This window comes from Melanaphis sacchari, unplaced genomic scaffold (assembly GCF_002803265.2).
Source record: "Melanaphis sacchari strain LSU unplaced genomic scaffold, SCAv2.0 Contig2_pilon_pilon, whole genome shotgun sequence".
NCBI classification, from domain to species: Eukaryota; Metazoa; Arthropoda; class Insecta; order Hemiptera; family Aphididae; genus Melanaphis; species Melanaphis sacchari.
Window position 1 is genome coordinate 1,815,637 of NW_020271173.1, and position 17,839 is coordinate 1,833,475.

The 17,839-nt window shown below is 30.6% G+C and overlaps 2 protein-coding genes across 3 annotated transcripts; one reads left to right on the top strand and one right to left on the bottom strand.

Moving 5' to 3' along the window:
- Positions 1-2,746: 2,746 nt before the first annotated feature.
- LOC112595845 (hormone receptor 4-like) lies at positions 2,747-16,005 on the bottom strand. 2 transcript variants are annotated; one of them, XR_003114737.1, is made up of 3 exons: positions 15,918-16,005; positions 4,172-5,603; positions 2,747-4,094 (listed from the first exon to the last, which is right to left on the bottom strand). XR_003114737.1 is itself a non-coding variant. In XM_025341226.1 (2 exons), exons 1-2 carry the CDS (start codon positions 15,925-15,927, stop codon positions 4,432-4,434), a joined length of 1,182 nt encoding a protein of 393 aa, XP_025197011.1. In that variant the 5' UTR covers positions 15,928-16,005; the 3' UTR covers positions 2,747-4,431. The 2 variants fall into 2 exon arrangements, 1 of the variants encoding a protein (XP_025197011.1); XM_025341226.1 differs by having other exon boundaries at positions 2,747-5,603.
- LOC112595844 (vesicular glutamate transporter 1) lies at positions 11,153-15,082 on the top strand. Its single transcript, XM_025341225.1, has 10 exons — positions 11,153-11,263; positions 11,431-11,569; positions 12,481-12,714; positions 12,807-12,981; positions 13,846-13,977; positions 14,039-14,167; positions 14,230-14,363; positions 14,434-14,576; positions 14,648-14,768; positions 14,854-15,082. Exons 1-10 carry the CDS (start codon positions 11,238-11,240, stop codon positions 15,016-15,018), a joined length of 1,398 nt encoding a protein of 465 aa, XP_025197010.1. The 5' UTR covers positions 11,153-11,237; the 3' UTR covers positions 15,019-15,082.
- Positions 16,006-17,839: the final 1,834 nt, after the last annotated feature.

Below are 17,839 nucleotides of genomic sequence, written 5' to 3' on the forward strand. Positions count from 1 at the left end.
CACTTTTATTGACCTCCCTACCCCGCGCCATACGCGCGAGCTCGAGCGTACACACGCGCACATATTACATTCGGTAGTCTGAGGACTAACCTTAAGGGGGCTTGCGTACGGGCACGGGCGTGTGAGTGTGTAAGTCTTACGATTTTTTTTCTTCATCTTTTCCCCCTCTCACGCTATCCGGAAAAATATGCGAAGGAACGCGGGGGTTATATATGTGATTTATGGTCATCTGCGGTAATAGTCGTTAGGGCTTTCTCGGTGCTCTCGGTCAATATGGATGGCGTATGATAAGAGAGAGAGAGGAAAATAGACAGAGAGTAGGAGTGAGCGGTAGAGACAGAAATGTGAGACGCAGAGCGCCAGCCACAGATAGACAGCGACGGCAGGATGCGCGTGTTATTTTTTATTTTGCTTTTTTTACGACGGTCTATAAGATATTTCCTCAAACCCTTGGAGTGAGACGAGACAATAAAAACTCAAAGTTTCTATATTATACTTTTTTTTCTTTACGACGGATTTTTGATTTTTGCATTTTTATAAGACGTCTGTACGGGTATTCGTGAACAAATTATACATTCAATGGAAAAGCGAAAAACTCGCGCAAAGTAATAATAATAACGCACTGTTGTTTTATGATCAACTGGAGACCCGATTTAGCTCAGAGATGAATAAAAAAAAATTGAACCTGTCATGGTTTAAAAATAAATTATTGTATAGTGGGTAGATCGCAATAAAAAGAACAAATGTTCAAGTTGAACTTTAGCTTATCGTATATTTAGTAGTTGTTTCGCTAAAAGTTTTCAGGGTACGACACCTTCTGTATTGTATGGGTATTACGTCTCGTCTAATATTATTATGAACAGCATTGCACGCGTATAATGATAGTAATAGTAAAGTTTCGAATATGGTCTGTTGATAAATATTTAACTCGTTTTAAATTGTTTTATTCATTCATATCATATTAATATAATATATTGGTAATTATTAAAATAATATTATGATTATATTCTCCTATTGTTATTTAAAATTATATAACACACTTTTAAAATTTATTGATATAAACGCATTTTATGGATTATGGCGTTTCGAATTAATAATTTACTAATCATAATAAGGTACCTATCTAAAGCTATAGTGTCACGTAAAATTATTTTAAATTATAAAAACTCAATTTTTTTAAACTTTCATAGTATTATCAATAGTAAATTGAATATAATACATTACGTTTGATTTTGAGCGAAATGAGTAATATATATTTTGTTCTACAAAGTTTATTTTTTATTATTATAAAATAACCTCTTCTGAGTTTCGTGTAGCATCTCTGTACATCGGAAATCTTATCTTGACGGAACTTTCACCGGCAATTTTTAAAGTTTTACAGTATCTATTTAAAACTTCCTGACAAAACATTTCTGGTTTTTTTTTAAGTGTAATTTAATTTGTAAATATTTACATACTACTAAAGACTTATGTACAATAAGTACATTTATTATAACAACAATGCATTTGAATATAATAAAAAAATAACTTAGGCTTAACCCACAGTTTAGACACTCTTAACTAAATTAATTTAATTTAAATAAGTTAGTCTTTGAGACAATTTCGATTTAAACATTTCTTTGAATTTCACGGACGTATTTTTTATGATAGTTTTGAAATAAGAGGATTAGATTGAATATTAAGTTTTGAGTGAAATATTCGGTAATTAATTATGACAATTTCATCTATATGTTTTTATATTTAGGTTTAAAATAATAAAAAATAAATTTGAAAAACCACTGAGCTTTGGAATTTTTAATTTAATACCTTTTGTTTAAAAATTTAACATATGATTCCGTATAAATGTTTAACTAGAAAGATTATTATACTAGTATATACCTATAAGACAGACATTGTGCATTATTGTTATGAATGATTGAAGTTTTAATTTGAACAATAAAGCATTATTGAATATTGAATTATATTCGACACATAAAATAAAATTTCTCACTGAATAGTTTTTGTTAAATTATTACAAATTGCAATTCAAAAATTATTAATAGTACTTCGTAGTATTATGAATCTTTCCATCTTTAATCAAATATAATTTTCCACACATAATGAACATTTTCAAAATATTTAAACCATCTTTTACCTATAGGCATTTGAAATGTTCAAATTCTTTTTGTGAATATTGATCAAATTCCATATTTTTTAAATTTAAAGTTCTTTTAAACTTAATCTTGTAGCTAATTAAAAAATGATAATTCATGGATAAAATTTCCTGAAATGTTAAATTACTTAGTATTTATCATAATCTTAATAAGGCAAGTAAGTTCTTACATATAAATAAAGGAAATATAAAAGAATAATTAAAAACAATGATACAATATTTATGTAAAATATAAATAGGTATACATAAAAATAACAAATTTAAATTTTGAAACTTTTATTTATTTTTATTAAATAGTTCTAAATAATATTATCAGCAGGTTTTTCTAATCAATACTAATAATAATTTAGCGAATAACAATTCAGACACTTAACTTTCTATGCATGCATAGCAAAAGAAGGTATAATAATAAATTATGTTATATACCTAATGGTTATATTATATGATACATAAGAAACACGATATAACATAAAACAAAATAAGAAATAGTAAAACGCTAAATAACGATTAATTTTAGTAACAATATTTAGATTAAATAATATTTATACAATAGAAAATACACTTAAACATTACTATTATGTTGACACACTCGATTAATTTAGTTATAGTTTAATTTAAATAATTATGAACCATTTATTCAATAGTAGCTAATTAATATAAATTGTTTATGAACAGAAGATATGGAACCTAATATTATCGAAACGTTAAATGATATACAGACTAACGGAATATATTTTATAGTTTATCAAAAAATTAGTAACAATGATAATACACACACACACACATATCTATACATTATTAACGAGTTTACTACATACGTCATGACGTAATACCACGTTGGGAAAATATAGTGCGTGAATAGGTAGCCCTACAGATGTAATGTTATAGAATTGAATTTTAAAATCGCTATCATTTGATTTCGGTCCATTTAATTTTAATACTAAAATTATACAAACAGTGATCACGTGACAATATTTATTAAGGCCAAAAGGGCATTTTAATCTATTTATCGGACCCCATTACAGAATTAAATTTCCCCACCCCTCAACTAACCCTCGTGGACACGGTTAATTATTACTCGTATTCGACTATGATTTGTATGGACATTTGTCATTTTTGTCGACCCTAATGGTCACCCTTGTTTTCGCATTAGAGGGTAAAGTGTGTGTATATATATATATATACATACACATATACTGCATAAAAAAAAGAAAGCTACAAGACCGGCCAAAATCGAATTCGAGTAAAAAAAAAAATATACATATTATCCATGCAAAGTAATTGAAAATTATAGCCGTCTTGGACGCAGTTAATTTTTAATCCTATATGAACGCGAATTCGCGTAAAGCTACATGATTCTATAACATGAAAAGCATGTGAAAAAAAACAACTGTGTATAGGTATATACGTTACAACCATTGTGAGTAATATTACTCTATAGAAGAAATCTCATTAACTATAACATTACGAAATATGTGTGAAATATGGAGGTATATGTACATTTAAAAAGACCCAACTACTTATATTATAGTGTATTACATCCACAATAAATTAATGGTACCCGAATCTATTTATTCTGATTACAGGTATGTCAATGAATAATATGTTTTCAATATATAAAAGTTATCATACTGAAACGTCGATAATAGGGCACTATGGTCTGATCTTCGTTAAAATGTCACTTTGTTTTGTAATTTAAAAAATCTGATTGAATTAAAAATACGACTATGAATCATTCGTAAAAAAACCCCCCAATAAATCAATTAAAACATAAATACGTGTAAACACGAGTTAGTCGAGTTAAGCTATACGTAATAAATACACGATGTATCCTGGATACGTGACAATTTTACATTAAAATTACATTTGAACCTGTCAGATCGTTGTGATACACTCTGTACATACATGAGTCTTCTGACCGGAGAGATCTTCGTGTGAGGACCTGTAATGATATATGTATATGGCTATTGGTTGGCTTAGACTTTTCGTGCACTCACTACGAAAGTTCACGCGACATACCATTCGAACAAGATACCGCTGTGCACCATGTGCAGCGACTCAGTGCGCCTATACTGAATTACGACAATATGATGTATCGTACGCTGACGGACAAACAATGATCTTCGGTCAACGCGGCTGCAGGGAAGATACGGGTGCTCGATGGGGGAGAGGGGAGGTCGTACAAGTAGCGATGAGGGGAGGTGCGTCTACACGCGATGGTCGTCCGCGAAGCGCGAGTACGAGGCGTTGCGCCTCCGTCCGCCCGCGGCCGACTTGCGTCATTTAGCCCCCTGGTGCTGGTGTTGGAGCGGCTGGTGGTGTTGTTGCTGAATCGGCGCGTCGTCCTCGTCGTCGAGCCGGTCGCCTTCTTTGTCCTGGTGGGCGGTCATGTGCCGCGTCAAGTGGTGCCGTTCCCGGAAGCTCTCGTCGCACACCGGACACCGGAGCTTGTCCATGTCCCGTCGTTTCTTGGCATCTGCACCGACGCCCGCCACTGAGCCTCCCCCAACGCCGCCGCCGATGCCGCCACCGGCGCCGCCGCCGTTGCTGCCGTCGCCTCCCTTGTGGTGCGACCGCATGTGGTACACCAGATCGGACGTCATGCGGAAACTCACGTTGCACTTGGCGCACACGTTTTGCGACGGTAACGTGAGCGCGGCCGCGGCGATGGACGCGGGTAACAGCATGGCTGGTAGCGCAGCCACGGCCGCCGCCGCAGCCGCTGCCTGTCCGAACTGCAGGGGCGAAGGCGACGGCAGCGACTGCAGCTGGTGGTGGTGGTGGTGGTGTTGCTGCTGCTGCTGTTGCTGTTGTTGCTGCTGCTGTTGCTGTTGCTGCTGCTGCTGTTGCTGATGGTGGTGGTGCAGCGGCGGTGGTTGAAGTGGCGACTGATAGTCTTTGCAGCTGACCGCGGCGGGCTGCGGCCGGGGCGGCATCATTAGCGCGAACGGCGACCGGAAGCCAAGCGGAAACGGTGACATGAAATGCGTCGCGGCCGGCGGCAGTGGCGGGCTGAGGCTGCACTCTTGCTGCGGCTGGTGATGTGAGAGGAGCTGTTGCTGTTGCTGGTGGTGGAGCTGTCCGTGGTGCATGTAAGCGGTGAAATCCGCGGGCGGCGGCGTGGCCGGCGACGACGCCGGCGACAGTGACGACGGCGGGTCCGGCGACACCTTGGTGAACGCCGACCGGGCGACGGGCTGCGTGGCCTGCAGTGGCCGCGGTCTTCGCTTGCTCAGGTCGTCCGGCGCCATCAGGAACGCCACGTCGAAACTTCGCTTTTGCGGCCTCTGGTGCAGCGCGACCACGGCCTCGGGCAACGACGTCTGTACCGGCTGCGCGATGCCGGCGGCCACTGGCGGCGAGTACCGCGACGGCGGCGACGAGGATGCGGCCGTCGTCACGTTTCTGTGCTGGTGGACGTCCATTGTCATCCTGCTAAACTGGTTGTAATCTGAAACCACAATTAGACACATGAAATTATCGCCTTTGAACACTCACAGATTTGTTTTAAATTATATACTGCTTAAAAATATTATATCCACTAAAATTAATCGTTAACACTTTATTGCTCTAAAAATGTTCGTTAATATTTCGTATAAGTATTAAATCCGACCACTGTTATGTTGTATGTAATCTCTGCCCGGAAAAAAATGTGCTCTCATAAAAAAAAGCACCAGTCTTACAATTCTAAAACCCTAAATATAATTTCATATGCTCACTGGTGTGTACGAAACGATGCAATCCATACACATTTTAATAAACTATCGATCGAAAAATACTTTAGGAAACTATGTTCAAGCGTTGTCGATCACTTGCAATGCAAACGGTCCACAAAACTGCAGACTGAATAACCGTAATTTAATAAACATAGACTCAAACGTGATCGTTCCCATATTCAAATGTGTATTACCTAAGTTAATTTTTCAAAAGTCGGGAAAATGTATTAATAAAAATAAAAATATATATTTTTTTTGAAAGCCAAAGTGAGTATTTTATATTATGTAATGGACTCTAAAAAGCTAATCGGCTGTTCACGATACTTAATTGATATAATATGCAGTGGGCTTAAAAAAATTCAATATTCTATGACTATAGCTGTTGAAGGTCAAAATATGATGTATGAATGACACTGAATTTATCCAATTGTACGATCAACGAATATTACAGGAGAAATTTTTATGGAACAATATTAAAAACGTAGAAAGATACGTCATAAGTGTAACATTTAAAATACTTTGATTACACTTTACACAAAATGAAATTCATTATTAGAATACAAAAGCCAACCAATATAACTTCAAACTTGAGAAATACATAAAAAAGTACAATTTGGCATTTGTTAATAAAACAACTAGATACAAAGACTAATTATAGCTTTGCTATTCATTTACTAATATAAGTATATACTATAAATATATACAATATATAGGTACAAAGAGAGAATTGATGAGAAAGCAACTATTGTTGCTTATTTTATATACTATTACGCTACTATGACGTCGTGACCTGTACGCATTGATAATACATTTTTAGATTCTAATCGGTTAACGGAAAATTATCGCTATCATATTATTTCGACGACAAACGTCTACTACAACCTTAATAGTCAACATAAAAAAATTTCGTTCGCCCTTCCAGGTGATGAAATTATAATATAACAAGGTTGGCGCGTAGCGCGTATTCAATTACCTCAATTGTTATCCGTCGGTGGAGCTTGGTAAAATAATGTAATAAAATCAAGATTTTATATAGGGAGACGACCGGATGGACGTCATGCGTATTTGTAACGCTGTAACGACTTAACAGACTTAACGTTCTTTGTAGATGTTTGAAAAAGATACTTGAAATATTTCACGTGAATTTATAAAAATAAAATATAATAAACAATAGTGTGCCAATAAGTATAAACATATTAGGTATATCCGATTTTACATAATTAGTATATTTATTTAAACAAATTTGTGATCATTTACAATTTTTATAAATAAACTAGCTGACCCGGTAAACGTTGTTTTGTCAAAAAAAATTTTTAAATATTATTTATTTATTATTATTTATTTCTCCAAAAAATAACAAAATCGAAATCCTATTGAAAAGAAATAATAGGAGCGTAATAAGGTTGTTAATTAAATATACGTATTAATAGTATTAATTATATATATATATAGATATATTAGTTTAACGACATTGCGTGTTTGAGTAAATATTATGTTTAATACTTTTTGTTAAGCTAAATATATATTTGTGTGAATATTGCATTTTCATATGCCGAAATAATCGTTAAACGTCAACTATTTATTATTATTGTTTTTTTCTTTCATTAGAATATCTAATACTATACCTATTATTTATTTCCGATTAACTATTAGAATATATCGTGAAAATTACTCCAGTATATCTTATGTATACACAGTACACACACGTTTTGGCAATTTGGTCTTTATACAGTATATTGCTCATGACGATATTAAAACATCGTATCGCATGGCCCCTCATAGGTATCTACGAAAATTAAAAACTATGTAAATAATAAATGGTTTTTATTATACGCGATTAACTTCTAAAATAACTTGCATGATAGTTATTTAGAAAAGATCATATTTTATGACTTCTTGAAATAATTATTGTTAACAACTATTGCATATTATGTAGATACTTAGTACCTTACTTATAACTATAATTGCGTATTTATCGATATTTCGAATTAAACGAATTTTGGAAACATAATATACAAATAGTTTACAGAATATAGATAATAATATTATAAAGTATCTGTCGTGTTTTGCACCAAAATTGTGCTTAATATAATATATATGTATACATAAATAAATAGAAGACATGATGACAGAGCGATATAAATAATAACTATAAAATAATCAGTAGACAATGATTTATATTATGTCATCCATCGTATATAATTTTAGTTTACCGTTAGAATCTTAAAAGCGTGTAACATTATAGTTTATACAGAGTCATCCAGTGATTCTTAATAATGAACATTCATCTCGATAATTATTTATTTTTTTTAATGAATTCTCGTTAAAATAATTTTTTTAATAATATAATTTTACAAAATTCTTACTTTTTAACAGATAACGTCATATTACACACATTTTTAATTGATAATTCGAAAAGTACTTTTTTTAAGAATTTTGATAAATAAAAATCAAATTTAAAACCATTATATAATAAGTTATAACTTGAAACTTCTAGATTCTAATACTTATTCAGTTATAACTTAAAGGTATTTATTATTTTATGAACGAAGTTGAGTGGAACTGCATCGGCATTCCGCAAATGTTGGTTTTCTACTCGGTTATCTAAAGCTTAAATAACTATGGGGTTGTGATTAATTAACAATTGGTTTAAAATTTTTGAAAAAATATTGTGCCATAGAACACGATATAAAAAATTTTATTGCAATTAAAAAAATTAAAAACTTAAAAAACTTATAGTAATGAAAAAAAAATGCTTTTATAACTTTATGAAATGTTGTTTTGTAATGATTTCAGAATGTGTATAATGATTATTTTTAAAAACGTAAATATTTTTTATTACAAAAAAAGTTTGCTGTTAAATGAAATACCCTGTACACTTTATATAAAATATGTTATAGTATTGTAGGGTTATCAACTAATCGTAATGTATGAAGGTACTAATATGTACTTACATGTAAGGTATTATTTTATCTATTAATTATAGGTTGAACTACACATCTGAGAAATGATATTAATTTATAAATGTATCGTAATCTAAAAGTTCAATTAGAACGTAAACTAATTTATGTTGATACTTATGTTGTTGTATGTATTATTATTATAATCATTTTAATTCTATAATCTATAATAATAATTTTTTTTTTTATACCTTTTAACGGTGTTTTATTCGTTAGACTTTGATATATCTCTTTAATTTGTAGACACGCGAACATTTTTTAATGAGGTAACGTGTTTAATAATTAAGTTTAAAATTTTTCTTTTATGAACAAACAAAAAAATCATAATTTCTTTTTGATACAATTTAATGAATCAAAATTTATCAACTTCAATTTCTCAAATTATATTTAGGCCTATTGCCAATCCCAACACTATATCATTTTAATTACCTATACCTAGCGTCATGTGATACAACAGGTGTTCAATTACCAAGAAACATTGTGACATAATTTAACCCTTTAAAATTAATATGTGTTTATGAATTCAATAATAAGCAATAATATACTGTACAATATAATTTATGTATGGCGTGAAGAATTTACTGATATACTATAATGTAAGTCCTAAAATATCGAAAACAATATAATAATGTATAGCAGATACTACTTACAGTATGCAGTATCAAAAATAGTACTCAGTGTATTCTGTATAAAAATGTTAATACTTTATCAAAATAATTATTTTTTATATTAAATATTTATAGGTAAGTGAAAATTTTTAAGCGTTCATTGAAGAAAATTGAATACATTGATTGTTACTCATTAAACATTAGAAAATTGAATAATGATTGAAAATGTTATTATTATAATAATATAATATATCTAATTATACAATACTCGCAGTTAAGTTTTATCTGTAATCACAGTAAATCTTAATATAATATTGCTTATCAGCTTTCTTGCTAGTCGGCGAATTAGATGCTTTAAAATATTATGAAGTATTTATTAATGATTAAACAAGAAATTTTAAAATATTTGAAATTATGTATGTAGATTGAAAGGTAGTATATTAATAATAAGTATAAAATATTAAAAAATTAACATAAACAAATTTATGTTATAAAAAAATGGATAAGCTTAATTAAAAAAATAAAACTTTTGAATAATTTATGCTAAAAAAGCTTTTTATATTAAAATATCCTGTTCAAATAATAATATAGACTTACGTAAATTTTACCAAATATATAGTTTTTTTTCTCTACATTTTCAATAATAAAATTTAAGTATAAATACAGTTAAAATATACAAAATAATATGTACTTATAATGATAATTCCTTGAATCAAATTAAGTATCTCACTTGTTTTGAAATCAGAATGAAATTATTAGATTTAAAAATCATTAAGTACTCATTATCAATATTCGACCGAGTAAACTTTTGCATTCTCGCCGTTAAAATAAAAACTGTGATATTATAAAATACTGATATAAAATCAAGTAAATTATATTATTTAAATAAAAGTAATTAAGGCATTTTAGTGATATAAAAGTATTATGAACTATATTATATAACATAATAACACATGCGTGTATGAAAAAAATCAATTTAGAGGGATTATAATAAACAAAAAATTCTACGCTCAATAGCAAAATATAAATATTTTAGTCACGTCTTATTTATTAATATTATATTGCCTGTAACATACTTTGAAACGCGCCATTACCTACTTTAAAATACAACTTTTCCAAATGTTCTATAGTGTGTATATGAACGATTTTAGACAATGAATTTAATCTTAAACCTTGGTATATGAAACAATGTTCTACACGGTACGATGAACAACGAAAAACTGACCACTTGTTGATCAAAAAGGGAGAGACGATTATTACAACTAACACTTTTACTAGATAAAATATACTATAGAGTATAGACCAAATGATACACAAATCGTTTTTTTTTTTTAATTCCTCCTATAGGCGTAACATTTTGTATTCGATTTTATTACAATAAATAGTAATATCCACCAAATTGACGACCAATAACTTATTAATACTTCTACATTTCTACGCTGTTACAGTGTCATAATAAATCGAGGTATTGGTTTAGTTCCACACTTTTATCAATATTAAATTCGTTAAGATTATTTACCCATCTGATTGTACAAATTTTTTTTCATGGCACACGCGTGGCTTAAATTCAATTTAACATTTGAATTTTGCACGTGTTACGTACAAAAAAACATTATCATTGCGAGTATACTATTACACCACACTACACCTCGAGCGGTCGAGACTGTGTTGAAGTAGGTTTGCCCAACATAGATACCGGAGAACCGTATACGACTAAATTGTCGATCAAGGAAGTGGTATGAGAATAACATTCTAATAAACCAGTCGTTCGTGTGCCAGTGTTGCGCGAGTTCAGTTAACCATGGACCGGCCACCCGAAAACCATAGGTACATACATGCATTCATACTAGATATTATACGTTTCGCGGTCAATGTTCGCCGTCCGACGAAGCAAAAACGACCGCGGAAAAAACTTAAATAAATGATATAATGTTTAAATGTGTTCTAAAAGCCATCGATATAATATAAGTAATTGTATTTTGTGTTTCCGACAGCGATGGCCAACCACCGTTTTGGAAACAGCGCAGGAACTTGGTCGCGTTCCTGGCATTTTTGGGTTTCTTCAACGTCTACACACTTCGGGTGAATTTGAGCGTCGGAATTGTAGCCATGACATCGTCTTCGGACACAAAGGTGAGTAACTATTTCAATAGATAGTTTTTTGATGGTTTTAATTGTCAATGTTGAAGCTATTGAGTTGTCGTCTTTTCGATTCAGTCCAACGTATGTAAAACATATACACACATCGTGTACACTCTTCAAATTCGATCAAAACTTTTTTTTTTTTATTTAACATTTATATCTCTGCACATTAGTATTACAAACGTGTATGTTTCAAGTACAATATACATGTTACTATTATCGAATAAACGCCTTGGGAAATGAAAGTAAAAACGTGAAAATGTTATCATTAATTTAAGGTCAGTTTATGTTATATATTTTCTAGTGAATAAACAATACACATATGATATAGGTGCAATAAAATCCACTATAATACTGTAAGAGTGTTTCAAAATAAGCCATTATTTATTACATGATATGTCAATTAAAATGTGCAATTATTTTTCACTCTGCTCATAATATACATATTAACTAGAATGTATGGAATTATGGTATGTATATTTATAAATACATATTGATAATACGTGGGTATGACCGCAAACACTTGCGTATAAGTACCATTTCACTTTCTTTTTACACATGTTTTACTGTTGTATAGTGTCGTTAAAGATAATATCGCAATTTAAATGAAAGTTGAGTTGTGCGGATATTTTATAAACTATGTAGCATGAACAAAAATTATTAACATCTATATAAATAAATTCAAATGTTCGTAATATGTCTACGTATTCTTTTTTCATCGGACATAATCTTCGGTAATTTATTAGTTTATAACATGTTATAAACATTAAATTAAAAAATCGTACAATCAATTAATGCAGAGCTGAAAATTTTTATTAATTTTATAAAATCTAAAAATGTTCTAATAATCTTGCAAAAATATTTTACATTGTATATTATAAGGTGTAATGTTTTGACTGCAGACAAGCGAGTTCGACTGGAGTCCAGAACTTCGTGGGGCGATTTTAAGTTCGTTCTTTTATGGATATATTTCTACGCAATTGATCGGAGGTTTGCTGGGCGCAAAAATAGGAGGCGTGAAATTAATCGGTTATGGAGTATTATGCACAGCGATCCTAACGATCCTCACCCCCGCGGCTGCCAGATATTCAGTTTATCTAGTCCTTGTTCTCAGAGTCATCGAGGGAGTATTTGAGGTATGGTACATAAATATATACGACCGACGGGATTCATTCTACCCGCTAAATATCACCAACGTAATATTGAAACTTAAACTTGTTGTACCCAGGGAGTCGTATATCCTGGTATACATGCCGTATGGTCGAGATGGGCGCCGCCCGCCGAACGCACCCGATTAGGATCGTTTGCTTTTTCTGGTAGTTTTGTGGGTACGGTTTTCGGATACCCGATGTGCGGTTGGTTAGCCGAAAATTACGGTTGGCCATCTACATTTTACGTACCAGGTTTGTTCAAATAATTATACATTTATTTTGTCAATATAATAATAATTGACAATCTACACGTATTTATTTTGTTATAATATCATTATAATGTACAATAAATACCTTTATATATATAATGAGTAATTATTTTATTGAACAGCACTCATTATTTCAAAATCAATTAACTCTTTTAAAAATATTTTTTCCAAATGACTTCTAATCAAAATAAAACAATTTTTTTTAAAACAATAATGTATTTTAATATATTTATTTTTTTTCGTTCGTTATAAATATTACTTTATGAATCACAATATAAATTTTTAATCGAATATTTAGAAGCAAAATATTTCAATTTGTATTTAAATACATAAATTAAAATCGAAATTTAAACAAGTAGTTTATAAGCTATAAATATTTAAGTATTTTTAATGACTAACATATAGCAGAGTATTTCCATACCACTCCACTACGTTCATCTAACTTTATATACTTTTAACTCAAAAACTACTCGTTCTAATTTTGATTTTATGTTTTGAAATACTTAAATCCGAATAAAAATTCTGCTTTAGAACATGAAATTAAAAATATTTATGTTGTCATTTAAAAAAATAAGCAACTTAAAATTATAACGATTAAAAATTTTAAGATATATTGTAATTCATATAAAATGTTGTATTATTTCAATTGGAAATCATATAAAAAAAAACATTTTCAAAAACATTAACAGATTTTGAAATAATATGTATTGTGAACGTAGACAGACATTTGTTTGGATTTTGACATTATTACCTAAAGTCAAGAAAATCCTTCTTCCTCTTCTGTTGACCTCCTAAGGTTATAGCTTGTAATAATATCAAATTTACATATTATTTTCTACGTTTATAGGTTTCATAGCTATAATTTGGTGTGTGATTTGGTTGACGTGGATCACTGAATCTCCAGTAGAAGACAAACGCATTACGAAAGAAGAACTCAATTACATAATCGATTCAATAGGTCCGACAGATGACAATAAAAGTAAATACATTGTTTTGACTTCTTAATGTATATATCATAATATATCTAAATTTGTTTGTAGTCAGTTTTCTTAACTATCCCTGGAAAGATATATTAACATCGATGCCAGTTTGGGCGATAACATGTGCCCATTTTTGTGAAAACTGGGGATTCTACACATTACTTACTCAATTACCAAGCTACATGAACGGTAATTACACAATTAAATTTAAAAAATAACTTCCAATTTATTAATTTATTTTTGATTTGCAGATGTACTGAAGTTTAATATTGGAAAAGGAAGTTTACTATCAGCTCTTCCATACCTTGTTATGTCTATCATTCTCCAATTTAGTGGGTTCTTTGTAGATTGGCTTCGGAAAAATGAAATACTCACTACTACACAGGTTCGTATTTATAATATATCATTGTGACTGCAGTATATAAATTTAAAAATATCCAAAATAACTTTCACAGGTGAGAAAGGTTTTTAATTGTGGTGCTTTTGTAAGTCAAACTATATTCATGTATTTAGCATCAAATTCTACATCTGAAAGTGGATCTATAATTTGTTTGACGTTGGCAGTGGGTCTTGGAGCATTTGCTTGGTCCGGATTCAGGTAATTGTTTATTTTTTTTTTTATATATATATAGGATAGATAATTTATAACTTTTTGTTTAAATTTCACAGCATTAACCCTTTGGATATAGCACCTCAATACGCCAGCATTTTGTTAGGGATCTCCAACACGTTTGCAACTATACCTGGCATTGTGAGTCCTATGTTGGCCGGTATTATTGTACAACACAAAGTTAGTATTTTTATAATTTTATTTGATTCACATAATAAGTATTATATAACATTATTAAATTATTATAATATTATTATATTTCTAGAGTGCAGAAGAATGGCAGTTGGTGTTTTTAATTTCTAGCGGTATATATTTGTTTGGAGCCGTATTCTATGCCATATTTGCTTCAGGAGAACGACAGCCCTGGGCCAAAATTAAAAATGATGAAAAGAATGGCCATGATAACAAAACTTTTGATGTAAAAGTTTAGCCTAAAATAAAATTGTGATTTCTGTTGTCCATAATTTTAATGAAAACTTTTATATACTTATTTATTTTGTTCAAGTCAAATCCTACAAATCCTACCCTTTGAAAAAATTTGTTCATTTATAATTTGTAGGTGAGTTTTTATTATATTAGCTTTAATTTTACAATTGTGATACAAAAAGGTATTTAATACTGTTTATTGAAAGACTATCTTGAACTAAAAACATTTGTTTTGAAAATGTGATTAATATGTATTCGTTTTGAATAGGTACATTGTTTGTTTTAAAATATAAAATATAAAAACGATTTATTTACAATATACATAGTTTTACGTATGTAGTATATATATTTTTATTATTGTATAATGTCATAAATTTTTGAATAATAATTATTCACAACATATTTTAGTTTATTAATTTAACTTGTAATAATTTTTTATGTTTAATTCCTGTGCAGGCTAAAATTCATTTATATTTGAACCCAGCACTAATGGTATCTTTATTACTATTATATCGTATTTACCTTGATTTTATTTCGATGGTCAGTAACCTATATTAAATATTATCTAGGTCATATAAATGGTAAATACTATCTTTACGAATTTTAAAAAAAAATTTAAAAAATGCCATGATAAAATTATTATTGATGAATTAATTAATCATAATTAACGTAAAATAATATCTATACCAACGTCAGATGTTGTATGACATTATACCGTATTACTGTAGCGTCAAGTAGAATGAGCCACATCGTAAACGACAACAGATATAATGTATATAATAAATAATATACTTTTATATTATTATAAATTTATAAACATTATTATTAAAACACAAAAATGAATAATATTTTATAATCTTATTTATATAGCTTAAATTATTATTAAAATATCTTGTTTCGTACCTGTATTCATCCACGAATCCGGACGGTTATCGTTATTCCGCAAAGGCAAACAGCATCAATCCACTTGCGACCGTTTCGAACGCCGGCGATACACTCGTCCCCTCGGTGCACGTGCTGCCCGCGATAATATTTGAAGACTTCGAAATCTCGGTGGTGTGTATTCGGGGCGGGACCGGGACAGACCAATCCTGGCTCACCGGGGGCGGCTCGGCGCATATGCCCTATGCCGCCGACGCCCCGCGCAATTCACCGCGGTTACTATACGGTTCGCATCGTTTTAAATATCATATTATTTTCATATGAGTGAATAAGTGCGCTTTGGTATGTGTTTCACACCCGCACTTTCCACCCACAACCACAGTATCCTGACCGCGACCATGTGTATATCATGAGTACTACTCTGCGAGAAATGTTGTCCGGCTTCCAAGGGGTGCGTAATCGGGTAGTGGTGGGGAAGGGGTTAAAAGTGGACGAAATTTGGGGAGTACGAGAGAAAGAAATTAAAAAACAATAAAATGTAAACCCGGAGCGCGGACGTGCGTATGGCGTATGTATATATAACGTACACAATAATATGTATATTATATTATATCGCATAATATACGCATGTGGTCTGAAAGTCGAGTGTCCTTATGCTATGCGCGCGGGGTGTACTGCAGCAGAAAACGTAGGAGAACCGTGCTTAGACCGATGAATACAATAACCAATCTATATATATTTATATGTATAGTGTGCGTGCGCACATTTTCATTATACCGTGACAAGTGTCTAAGACTCGAGTGTAATTCGCAAATTCAATGAAGTCTATGTGTGGTCCAACCGAAAAAATATGTATTTTCTAGTACTTATAAAATAACAAATTTTATTTCAAACTTGAAAATTTGAGAATTCACAAATTACGAAATGCCAACAACAAATATAATATAACTAACAGATTTAAAAATCTGTTTCGTCGTATAATATATGCATAATAAAGAACCAAAATATTGAAAATAAAACAATATTAAAAATCGTATCGTAGCTATTTTTTATAATTTTTTAATACTAAACATTTTTCTCGCTATTAGTAATAACAGAATAGTCAAGGCTAGAACTGGCTACCTTAGCCTCATCAAAACTCGTTGTTTTTTATGGGATAGTAATATTTATTTACTTACGTATTTAATGTTAATATAATAATATACCTTCTAGTCGTATGTAAAAGTAATAAAAGTAGTAAAAGTAATAGTTATAGTCAATCATTTAATATATTATATTAATTGCATGGTTGAATCAATTATGTTTCTTTTTATAAATCTGTTAACGTAATAATAAAATTCTAAATATTGCCCTGAATTAGGCAAAACCCTATTAAACATTCGATACTGATTAAACAATATTTTTAATAACTTTTGAGAGTCTATTAATACTATTACAAAACTACTATACATATTATTTATCTCCTACCTATATTGTATGTGAAAAAATTTTACATTCAGTACTTATATACACTATGTTAGTTTAGTTTTATATTAATTTGACTATTGATAATTGATAGATTTCTATCTGTTTAAACTTTTAAGTCAACAAATTTAAAATATTTTCAGACGCAGCCGTAATCTTTCAACTGTTATAATTTTTATTTTATACAATATACTATATTTGTACTAAAGTGTCATACTTTAAATTATATTTAATCTATATACAGGTAATTTATAAATGTTTAAACTTACAAATGCTAGCTAGTAATAAATTAAGTGATGTACATTAAAGAAAATTGCAACAAACATATTAAAAATTAAAATAATGAAAATAATATTCAAATTCATGAATTTTGAAAATTTAATATTTAGATACGTTTACTGGTGACCAGATAAATAATGAAAAGAGCCTATAATACAAACATTAAGTATTTCATTATTATATACTAATTATTATTTATT